The 12833-nt window shown below is 43.1% G+C and overlaps 1 protein-coding gene across 1 annotated transcript in view; it reads left to right on the forward strand.

Moving 5' to 3' along the window:
- Window positions 1-12833, forward strand: part of LOC126336000 (uncharacterized) — a 113030-nt gene that overhangs the window by 83369 nt on the left and 16828 nt on the right. The window contains exons 5-6 of the mRNA XM_049999478.1: window positions 3495-3580; window positions 8139-8292. Coding sequence (XP_049855435.1) covers window positions 3495-3580; window positions 8139-8292 — 240 coding nt within the window. The remainder of the gene's footprint in view (window positions 1-3494; window positions 3581-8138; window positions 8293-12833) is intronic.

Genomic DNA, 12833 nt, shown 5'->3' on the forward strand with positions numbered 1-12833 from the left:
AGATTGGCGAAACAATATGAAATCATATTGCAGATAATCACAGTCGCCAGTCGGAAAATAAGCACAAGATATAATTGGTTAATGAGTGAACTGACAATAAAATTACGTAATGGTACGTGTAAAAAAAGTCAGTAGCGGGAAAAATTGCACACGCACGAGTTTAATTGTAAAGCCACGTACAATGTGAGCAGTATTAAACTCACTGGTAATTCAGTGACGTTACTTGCAACGATAAAAAACGTGTAATTGTTACTATTAACACGTCATGTGAGATGTACTGAATTACGTTAGTATCTGTATTGCTATCTTTTGTCAGGTTCATTGAAACAAATGCTCATGAGAGATCACTGTTCCACAAAATGTCTCAGGAAAGTTCGTAATGACTTTGCTAACTAACCGCTAGCATTTCCGTGATGATGGTATTACGAAAATCAACAACACATGAAATATTTGCAAAGTATATAACATAAAATTATAAAAATCACTTAAGTTGAAATAGCGACAGCAGTTCGCTGTAAAATATCTTGTACTTTCTGACTGGATGCGGTAGATTCGCTACACTGTAGAAAGAACTTTAATTACTTACTGCACCTTATTTTATGAATTACCTGATGTAATTTAAATACAAATGTAATTGTGTCTTTCTCGGTATTTACGGTGAATGGTTATGTCTGCTGATAGTTAATGGATCGGGAGAATCAGCATCAGTCACAAGGTTAATGGATCATTGAACGAACACAATAGTGTTCAGAATGTTCATTTACTACTCTGGCAAGGCATATATGTAACTAAAAGGATAACTGGCTTGATCTTGCTTTGTGGTGAGTTGCTGGTGGTGCGACGTAATGCATTTTGTACTGACCGTTATTAGCAACAAATGTTTCTTTAGCAACATGAAACTTTCAATAATTTTGGGCCACACTGTAATCTTCTTCAGTTAACTATTCTTCTTAAATGCATTGTACTTTGCCGAGATGTATTCTAGCTCACTTATCCACAATTCCTTGCCATGCTTACAACACCTATCCAATGACAATCTCAATAATGCATCAGAACACCTTCACTTCAGGTCTGTATCTCACCACACAAAGGAAAGCACCTCTCTCTCTCTCTCTCTCTCTCTCTCTCTCTCTCTCTCTCTCTCTCTCTCTCTCTGCTTTCTTTGCCACTGACGCTGCGCACGTTCACGCCAACACACAGACAGATTCTTTGAATTGTATATGATACAAAATTCCTTGACTATGCCAGCCGTTTTTACTACAAAGTTGTTTACAATTTTAATTTTCTCAAAATTAATGAAGTAGAAACATGTACAAGAAATGATTTTAAAATCACGTAATTAATGTACTGAAAATTTGTGAGGTGCTGTATTGTGGTGTTAAATGGTCTTCAGTCCGAGTACTAGTTTGATGCAACTCACCATGCTAATCTATGCTTCGCAAGTCTTACTGGAACGTCCACCCATTTCACCCAGCTTACTGTATCCAAGCCTTGGTCTCTCTCTACAGTTTTTACCTACCACACTTCCTTCCAGTCACTACACTGACGATTCCTTGATGCCTCAGGCCGTATTCTCTCAATTTATGCGATACGTTTCTTCTTTCCCCAGATAGATTCCGTACCTCCTCATGTTATTGGATATATCCATCTAACCTTCAGCAAATTATCTCTAACACCGCAAAAGATTTTATTATATTGTTTCCTGAGTAGTTCAGCGTCCATATTTAACTTCCGCACAAGGCTACACTGCAGATAAACACTGTAAAAAGACAAACATACACAGGGTGGCAATTATTGAACTATATGAAATAAAATCGTCATGCCGCCTGAACGGTTTGCGCTGGGACGTTCAAACTGCACGGCTGGTCGCGGGACATGATGGGCAGTAGCATGTCTTGGTTTAGCGAGGAAGCCCACTTTCATTTGAATGGGCTCGTAAATACGCAAAATTGGAGCATTTGGGGGACTGATAATCCGCATTGCGCTAACGAGAAGTCCGTTCACCCTCAGCGGGTGACTATGGTGTGCAATGTCCAGTCACAGAATAATCAGTGCGATTTTCCTTCATGGCACGTTGACTACCGAACGGTTCGTGAAGTTTTCGAAAGATGATTTCATCCCCGTGATCCAAAGTGACTCTGATTCTTGTAAGACGGACCTCAACCCCATCGAAGCAGGAGAATATCTGATAGCCTGGGTGAGCACTTTGAGGACCGCATTCATGCTCAGGGGTACCCAGAGGCCATTGCCATGGGCCTTGATTGGCCGCCATGTTCATTGGATCTGAACACACGACTCCCTTTTGTGGAGCTGTATTAAAGACAAGGTGTACAGCAATAACCCCAAAACCATTTCTAAGCTGAAAACAACTGTTCAGGAGGTCATTGACAACATCGATGTTAACGACGCTTCAGCGGTTCAAGCAGAATTTCGCTATTCGTCTGCGCCACATCATCGCCAATGATGGCACGCATTTCGAACATGTCGTAACCGAAATACGAATATCTGTAGTGACTTTCACGTATTGAATAGCGTGTGTGCACGCCGTAGATTGTAACTAACGCAGGTTTTTTTCATATAGTTCAATGATTGTTACCCTGTAAATTGATAGTAGGTGTTAATGAATTCCTCTTTTTCAGAAATTATTTTCTTGCTATTTCGCGGATGCATTTTGTGTCCTCTTTTTCCGGCTTCCATTTATTTTGCCGACGAAGTATTATCTCATCTCTTACTGTGTTGCATTGCCTAATCTAACTCCATCAGCATTTAATTTAATTCGATTACTCAGTTGCCCTTCTTTTAGTCATGTTGATGCTCACCTTACAATACACAAGTTTTCGTATTTTATAGACACAATCCATTCCATTCAACTGTACTTCTAAATGCTAAGCCGTTTCTGACAAAAATACGACGTCGGTAAACTCAGTTTTGAGATCTCCTGCAGGAACTTTAATCCCTTTTCCAAAGTGCTTAAGCATTGTAGAGACTAAATAACATCTGGGACAGGCTACAACCTTGTCTCACTCCATTCTCAACTACAGATTCCGTTTCATGCCCGTCTACACTTAAAATTACGTTCTGATTTTTGTACAAGTTGTGAATATCCTTTCAATCCCTGCCGTTCATCGCTACCACCTGCAGAATTACAGAGAGTGTAGACCAGTCAACATTGTCACAAACTTTGCTAAATCTACAAATGCTATGAACGGAGATTCCCCTTCCAGAATAAGTTGTAGGTTTAGCATTGCCTAACGCGTTTCTACATTTCTCCGAAACCTAAACTGATCTTCGCTGCGATCAGTTTCCACCAATTTTTCTTTTCTTCTGTAAATAATTCGTGCCAATATTAGGCAACCAAGGCCTGTTTAACTGCATTCACATCTGTCAGCACCTGCCTGATATACCATTGTTGCTCTCGCTGTTGCGGGAACACTGCTACGAAAAACATTTCGTTGTAGTTTAATGATCAGTGATGAGTGACATGTGTGTTGCAGTGATCATGCTATCCAGCATCATCCTGACCACAGTTGGAGCGCTGCTGGTCATCTTCAACATAGTGCTCATCCTGGGATCCTGCAACGTAAGTACATACGTGGTTCACTAATGTTTCAGGTGTGCTGCAGAACAGAAATGGTACACATGCTTATACCATTAAGCGAGACTAGACATCTTTCCGTACAAGAAGCTGCATTTCAAGCCATCCTGTCACCCCGAACCAATGACAATTGCATATTATTTGTGTGGTGGTGGTAGTACCGTATCACGTAGAGTTGATAGAGGAAATACAGAAGCTGCAAAGAGGAGCAACGCGTTTCGTTTCGGGTTCGTTAATTAAGCAAGAAAGTGCCACGAAAAGACTCGAACAACTCCAGTAGCAGGCACAGTGATTCGTCTGCATTACTGTGACGTTTGCTTTCAGAATTCCGAGACAATGCTCCCATAGGTGAATCAAAGAACATTTTGCGTCCTCCGACATATATCTTGGAAAAGACCATGAGGGTAAAATCAGAAAGATTCGAACAAGCTTAAAACTGTCGTTCCTCCAACGGGTCATTCGTGAATGTCAACGAAAGCGGATCTGTAGGGGTTGGGGGGTTGGGGGGGGGGGGGAGGGAGCGGTGTCCGGGGATGGGGGTAGTTGCTAGGCTAGGGCTACATGAAGTACTACCTACCACACATGGCAAGGTAGCCGGCGAAGTACAGATGCAAATGTAGAATTGTTACCCCTCTGTTCAACTGCTCTCTCTTGTCAATGCTCCACGTGTAAAGATACAATGGATCTTCTTTTTTTCATCACTTAATCAGACTAACGTAATATTGTAAAACCTTATGAAAATGAAGTACGATCGTCTTCCTATTAAGATCAACGTGATACCATTACACACAAATCTTTGTAAAGAGGTACGCTATTACTTTCTAAGTTCATGATATGTCTTTGGTAATCTGATGGTCTTCTACGATGGTTGAATGAAAAGTAATGCCTCCACCTTAGTTACTTGGGTTTGGATGGGAATTTTTTCATAAATCAAAAGCAGAAATAAACCTTCAAATGTTGTCTTTAATTACCAATATTCACTTTTCCACATAATCGCCAGCCAATTGGGTACATTTCTGCCAACAATGAACAAGTTTTCTGAAGATGTCACCGAAGAAGTCGAGACTGTTTCCGCAACCACAGTCTCACAGTTCTGTCAACGTCTTCACCAGAAGTATAATGATGTCCCCGAAGATCGTCTTTCATTATCGAGAGCAGATGGAAGTCAGGCTGTGCTAAATCTAGACTGTATGGAGGATTCTGTACAGTGGTGAGATTCAGTCTCTGAAGTTCTGCTGTGCGGGCGTGATTTGGCATTGTCATGCTGCAGGAAAACATTTCCCTTTTCCTTTCTGACCCTTGTTAGCCGTCGTTTCAGAGTTCGCAGCGTTGTGATTCAACGCACTGAATTTATTGTTGTTCCACGATCAAGGAAATAAACAGGAAATACACCATTTGCGACCCAGAACACTGTGGCCATGCTTTTCCAGCTGAGAGCTACTGCTTAAATTTATTTTTATGGGGCGGATCTTCGTGTCGGTGTTCCATAGACTGACGTTTCGACTCCGGGTCGTAATGGTGTACTCACATTTCGTCTCCTGTCACAATTGAATGGAGAAAGACGTCACCTTCACTGTCGTAACACGAGAGGAGTTGCTGGTAAACGTAAAGTCTGTGCGCTTTCGTTTCAGGAGTCAGCATCCGGGGTACCCATCGTGCACAGATCTTCCCATAGCCAAGCAAAGCAATAATGTGACCCACACGTTTTTGTGAAATGCCGATTATGCTTACACTTCCTCTCTGAGTAATACGACGATCGTCCTGAATAAATCTCTCAACATTTTTCTTGTTCAACTCGGTGGTTGCTGTCACAGGAAGTCCAACGCTTTGTTTGTCACACACGTCAGATGTTCACCGTTTGAACATCTTTAAACTTACTCGCACAAGAACGCCCAGTACTCACATCAAGAAAATCACCATAAACTGCTTTCATTCTCTGATGAATCTCCTTTGGGGTGACACCTTCTGCTGTCAAAATAATTAATTGCACGTTGCTTAAATCGCATTGACCGACCGTCTGAGCAGGGTTCCATACATCACACTGTAATAACACAACCTTTCAATGCTAAGGCCTCCCGCCAACTTGAGATGTAGAGAAAAGGCTACGGAATAAGCCAGTACCTGCCGCATATCTATGCTGCCAACTGTTGAAGAGTTACGAAGGTGGAGCCATCACTTTTCAGTCAACCCTCGGATGTTCCACCAATATGCTCTACATTTCGGAGCCGCAATTGCTGTACCATACTGGACAGGTAACCTGAGTTGATAGCGATAAGGTGGGATCAGTTGTTTAACAGTGTTCATCCCGCTATAAAGTAAGTCTGTTACAGTTATAATATTTTCATTCAGTTTACACGTATTTACTCCATGTCTCGTTCAAAGCAACACCCTTTTCCAACAATATGGTCGGCCGGTATTTCCACATTTTCATGCATCCTGGAATGTTCTTTTGGAAGTTCCTTCTCTATCTTTGACCACTTCTCCTTAATGTAATAAATAGTTTTGAAACGTTCAGCACTGATATTAATTTTAGTTATGGCACTCGCTCTTATGGTTGTGACGACTGAGGAAGGAGAATAAAATGATTTTTTTGGTACAGAACTCGTAAATTGACAAAGATGAGAGGCGAATTACTATCAGAACTTCGGTGATTTTTTTTTTCTTGAAATTCCTCGTGTCTGTCCCGGAATTCTTGAAAATAGCGGTCTGTCCGAGAGAAAATAATTAAGTGGGACATTTGAGACATCAAGGCTATAATTCCTCGCCTCAGAAGTGGACGTTAGTTTACCGTTTCTTTATTTGAGACCATTACCTAACAGGTGTAGAAGTAAGAAACCGGAATTTCTCCAGCCGTCAGTGTATGGCCCGTGAGACCGCGCCTGCAGTGCTATCTGCTTCCTGTAACGGTTGACGACGAATATCAACACACGCTAAAGCAAGTTCCATACATCGGTATCTTTTTCAAACACGTAAACATATTGAGTTTTGTGCCTACGAACAATGATTGTGGACAGCATTGGTTTTCTGTTATCATTTGAAGAAAACTGCTACAGAATCGCATTGAATGCTTGTCGAAGCTTTCGGCGAACATACTCTTGGGACAACAGTGGGTTTCGAGTGGTTAAAAAAACTCAACAGTAGTGAATTCGACGTGAGAAATGAGTAGCGCGTGAAACCACCGAAAAAGTTGTCAGGCAATGAGCTGCAGACTTCATTGGATGAAGATAATTGTAAAAATCAACAGGAACAGGCCCAGGCGCAACAATTGAATGTGTCGCAGAAAGCCTTTTATCTTCGGTTGAATACTACAGGACAGATGGAGAAAGTTGGAAAAATGGGTTCCGCATGAACTGAATGAAAGACAGCAAGCAAATCAAAACACCACTTGTGAAATGCTGTTCCCCAGACACAAAAGAAAGTCGTTTGTCCATCGAACAGTGAAAGGTGACGAAAAACTGATAAATTTTGAGAATCCTAAGCGTCCTAATTCATCGGTGAATCCAGGCAAACCATCGAAATCCACTGCGAGACCAAATCGCTTTGGAAGGAAGACAGTGCTTTGTGCTTGATGGGGATCAGGAATGTCATCTAACATGAGTTGCTAAAACATGGTGAAACCGTTGACACTGATCGCTACCTACAGCAAATGATAGCAAACAGTCTTGTTGGAAGAACATCTGCAACTCAGCATTATAGCAGAGGTTGAAAATACCGCTTCAGTTGTAAATTACTTTATTTTCACACGACCGGTTTCCGACGGTTATAAGCCCATCCTCAGGTGTCGTAGCTGTGCTACCAGGCGCGGTGTACTCCCTGTTCTGCGCTCATAGGCAGCACACTGCACCTGGTACACGCGGCGCCAGGGGACCATCGCATAGCTACGACACCTGAGGATGGGCTTATAACAGTCCGAAACCGGTCGTGTGACAGCAAATGATAGATTTAAATCGAGCATTACGTGAAGGACGACCGGAATGTAGAAAAAAAAGCAACGTAGTCCTATTGCTCCATTATAATGCCCCATCACACACAGAGCAAAACGGTTCAGGGAAACGGTCGAGGCTTTCTGTTGGGCAGTACTAAGACATGTGGCTTACTCTCCAGATTTGGCTAGGTCCTATTATCTATTTGCAATACTGTGACACGCTCTCGCAGGAAAACGCTCAAATTCGTATGAAGTTGTACGAAAATGGCTCGCTGATTGGTTCGCTTCAAAAGAAGAACTGCTTTTTGGCGTGGCATTGATAGCCTGCCGTAGAGTGAGAGAAATGTATAAATAGCAATGGAGATTATTTTCAATAAAATAGTGTTTCGCTTTCGAACAACAAACGTAATTATTGCAACCAAATTCCGGTTTCATACTACTACACCTAGTAGTTTATCTGATTTTCGAAGTATCCTAATTTTTAGTTGTTCTACATGGAAACTGTAACTTTAGATTTAAGCAAACTCCTTAAATTACGTTACTGTGTCACAACTGGGCGCTGTTACTGAGACGTGCTGGTGGACTCTCAGATAGACACCACGTCGTGTTGTGTTACAGGAGCGTCGCGCGGCGCTGCTGTGCTGGCTGGTGGTGGACTACTGCTGGCTGGCCGTGGTGCTGGTGGCCCACAGTGGCGCCGCCACGCTAGCCTTCCTCTCCAGCTGCTCGGGCACCGGCTTCGTCATCGCCGTCGTCGCCATTCCGGCCCTCAGTAAGTGAAATTACTCCACCTGTGGACAAGGCTGACTTGCACCGCTGTACCAACACTGCTGGAAAAAAAATTGAAATAGCCTCAGGGATAAGGCCATCTTATTGACAAGTGAGGTCACATATGTTCCATCATTGTAAGAGTACATGATAACAAATTTAGATCAAGTAGAACACGAATGTCAGAGAAAAGGGTGCCCACACAGTCGTATTATTACACAGTGTCACCCCTCTGGCGGCAACCCAGGCGAGTTCTCTTGCTCACAGAAGATCACAAAGGTGTCGAATGGCATCCTGTGATACTGTACTAAGCATCTTACGCCTTTTCTTGCAATTCAGTAATGGTTCTCTACGGCCTAGGAGAACGAATAAATTATCGAAATGCGTTCAATTCGCAACAGATCTGGTGATCTTGTTGGCCAGGGTAGTAATTCTAGACCACAAACAGTTCGTAGCGAACACCACAAACAGTACGTAGCGTCATAGTATCCGTATGCAGACGTGCACTCGTGCACTGGTGAAAAAACACTAGATCGTCATGTCGAAGAAATGGCAGCAGCACGGGAATAACAGCCCTGCGCAATGTAGCGGGGACTTCATCCAGCAGAAACACCAAATGTGACCGCGTGTCGTAACTGATGCTTGCGCCCCCCCCCCCCCCCCCCCCCTCCCTCCCCAAAGATACGAAGCCAGGGCAAGGACCCGTTTCCCGTGGGCGAGTGCGCTCTGGAATAGGCAGCTCACCAGCTCTACACCATCAGAGTGTACGCCCATCAATTGCATATCGAAACAACCCACCCTCGTCACTGAAGAGAACAGCATGTCATTTCACTGTCCAGTCACCTTTTCTACAACACCAGAGTAGCCATGATTGAAGGCGCTAAGGTGTCAGCGTTAACCTGGCCAAATTCACGCGTGTTCTTATCCTGCTGCAAGCAGACAGTTTCCAGTGCTCCCTGATCACGGAGCAGGTGCAACGTGTGGCCTTACAGGGTGTTTCAAAACGGGGTTTACAACTTTAAAAATTCATATAAATTTATTGAAAGAAGATACAGAGCTGGGTTTAGTGTTATTTTGTAGCGAAACACAAGTGTTTACCTTTAAACTAAAGATGTTGTATGTGGCTTCCGCTGGTTATCCTGCACACATACCATCGGAGGTGAGTTTCTTCCGAAACTCTCTGTAGCATTTCAGGTGTAACTCGCTCAGTGGCGGCATAAATTCTTGCTCTAAGTTCACGTAGAGAAGCCGGCACAGGAGGTATAAAGACGATATGTGGTCACTAAGGAAATCCCTAACATTAGCAAGTTAGTGGGGTGGTGCACCATCTTGCATGGAGTAAATATTTCGTTATTTGTCATTCTCACCGATCTGTGGTATCAAAAATTGTTGTAACATATCCAGGTACACTATCCCGTTGACGGTTGCCTCACGGAAAAAATGGGCCGTAAACTTGTTCAATGCACAAAAACGTTTAGTTTAGAGCTATCACGAACTTGTCGCAATGTTTTATGTGGATCTTCACTGCTACAACTTCTACAGTTACATATGTTAACCTTGCCACTTACGTGAAAAGTCAACTTGTCAGAACAGATGATTTTGTCCAAGAAATGTTCATCCTCGTGTAATCGATTAAACATATCCATACAAAAGTTCTTGCGAGCAATTTTATCAGTGTCTTTTATTGCTTGTACTATCGTCAATCCGTACAGTTTCATATGCAAATAGTTTCTCAACGTATGGTAAATAGATTTATGTGGGATTGGCAGATCGCAAGATGCACGCCACGTTGATTTCGTAGGGCTGTCGACAAAACTTTGTTTCACTCGTCACTCGCTCAACGACTTCGTTAGATGCGCTTGGACGACCTGATGATTTCCTACGTCTTACCGAGCACCCTCTTTCTACAAAACATTTATACCACTCATAAAATGTGGACCTAGTAAGAGGATCTATAGCGTACTTCGTGCGGAAATTACGCTGAACTGTTGTCGCCGACTTCGATTCTTCAAACCAAAACACACAGCTAGAATTCTCGGGTCCAGTGAAGGCAGCCATCTTTATGCAACTGCCGCTCGCGCTCCTTACGGTGCCATTCGGCACTAGAGAACTACGCGAGACAAAACTTGATGTATTCCTCTGCAATTGACACTACAATCACCTCTGTAGGTACTATGAATTAATTTATATGAATTTTCAAACTTGTAATGTCCTTTTTGAAGCACCCTGTATTTCATCTCTTGATAATGTTGGTCGGCCACACTTAGTCTATAGGTGTGGGATTGTGCGACAGATCACTACTGGAAGATCCAACACGCTGATAAAATCTGGGACAGGTGGAAAGAGTCCATTGAAGGCGTCTAAGAGGAAGATGATTTGTGTTATGTGATAGAAGAAACAGGAATCGATTTAGGGGAGATAGGGGATCCAGTATTAGAATCAGAATTTAAGATAGCTTTGGAGGACTTAAGATCAAACAGGGCGGAAGGGATAGATAACATTCCATCAGAATTTCTAAAATCATTAGGTGGAAGTAGCAACAAAATTCTGTTCACATTGGTGTGTAGAATGTGAGTGTGGCGACATAACAATTGACTTTATGAAAAATATCATCCATACAATTCCGAAGACTGCAAGAGCTGACAAATGCGAGAATTATCGCAGAATAAGCTTAACAGATCATGGATCCAAGTTGCTGACAAGAATAATATGCAGAAAAATGGGATAGAAAGCGGAGTGTCTTACATGGCGATCAGTTCAGCTTTAGATAAGGTAAAGGCAATTCAGACGTTGTGGTTGATAATCGAAGCAAGAGTACAGGAAAATCGAGACATGTTAAATCAGTTCTGTCAACCTGGAAAAAGCGTTCGACAATATAAAATGGCCCAAGATGTTCGAAATGCTGAGAAAAATAAGGGTAAGCTGTAGAGACCGGTAATATACAATATGTGCAAGAGCCAAGAAGGATTAATAAGAGTGGACGACCAAGAACGAAGTGCTCGTATTACGAGTAAAAAAGGTGGAAGACATGTAGCCTTTCGCTGCTCCTGTTCAATATGTACATCGAGGAAGCAGTGATAGAAATAAAAGAAATGTTCAGGAGTAGAATTAAAATTCAAGGTGAAAGTATATCAATGATACGATTCGCTGATGACACTATTCTGAGTGAAAGTGAAGAAGAACTACATGATCTGCTGAACGGAACGAACAGCCTAAATGAGTACAGAGTATGGGTTGAGAGTAAATCGAAGAAAGACGAAGATAATGCGAAGTATTAGAAATAACAGCGAGAAACTTAACATCAGGATTGATGGTCACGAAATAGATGAAGTTAAGGAATACTGCTACCTAGGCAGCAAGATAACCAATGACGAACAGAGCAAGGAGGACATGAAAAGCAGAATAGCACTAGGAAAAAGGCCTTGATGTGAGGTTAAGGAATTCTGCTACCTTCCAGTAAAATACCAATGACGGGAGGAGCAAAGAGGACATCAAAAGCAGACTAGCACCGGCAAAACGGGCATTCCTGGCAAAGAGAGGTCTACTAATATCAAATTCGGGCGTAATTTGAGGAAGAAATTTCTGAGAACGTGTCTGGAGTACAGCATTGTATGGTAGTGAAACATGGACTGTGGAAAAACCTGAACAGAAGAGTCGAAGTATTTGAGATGTGGTGCTACAACGAATGTTGAAAATTAGGTGGACTTATGAGGTAAAGAATGAGGAAGTTCTGCGCAGATTCGGAGAGGAAAGGAATATGTGGAAAACACCGGCAAGGAGAAGGGACAGAATGACAGGACATCCTCTTAATAAATGAGGGACTGACTTCCATGGCACCAGAGTGAGCTGTAGAGGGCAAAAACTGTAGAGGAAGACAGAAACTGGAATACATCCAGCAAATAGTTGAGGACGTAGGTTGCAGTTGCTTCTTTGTGATGATGTTGGCACAGGAGAGGAAATCGTGGTGGGCCGCATCAAACTATTGATAAGACTGATGACTCAAGAAAAGAAATCTGGGATGTCACAAAGCGGTCAGTTCAATCGACCTATTGATCTTCCTGCCCTTCATATCGTACAGGATCAGGAAAGGTTTTACGAGCCGTTGATCATTAGGAACGGAGCACAGGACTGAATTGACGAAGCGCTGGGGAAGGAAGTTGGTGGTAGCGATTCAAACGAACAGTTACGTAATTAACGTTAAGAGACTTTGGAAAATGACACAAAAACGTGTATCTGGATGGCGGGTCGGGTATTTGAGCCCATCCCGGAGGAAGCGGGTGACAGACTGAAGTTCCGCGAAACGCCCGCCTTCGTGAGAGTGGTTGCACGACCAGCGCTACAGGTGGACGGGTGGTGCGCGGCTGTGGCCGCCTCGTATTCCAGCCGTCAGCCGCCGCGTTCCGGCTGAGCGCACTCGGGCGAGCGCTGAGGACTCGGACCATTCACACGGCGCGGCGCCGCGGATGGGCGGAGTCCAGTCACGTAGCGCTACAACACGACACAGCACGACACACGTTGCACAACTCCCACCTGTGGCCAGCCGTA

This window comes from Schistocerca gregaria, chromosome 2, assembly GCF_023897955.1.
Source record: "Schistocerca gregaria isolate iqSchGreg1 chromosome 2, iqSchGreg1.2, whole genome shotgun sequence".
In the NCBI taxonomy this organism is placed as follows: Eukaryota; Metazoa; Arthropoda; class Insecta; order Orthoptera; family Acrididae; genus Schistocerca; species Schistocerca gregaria.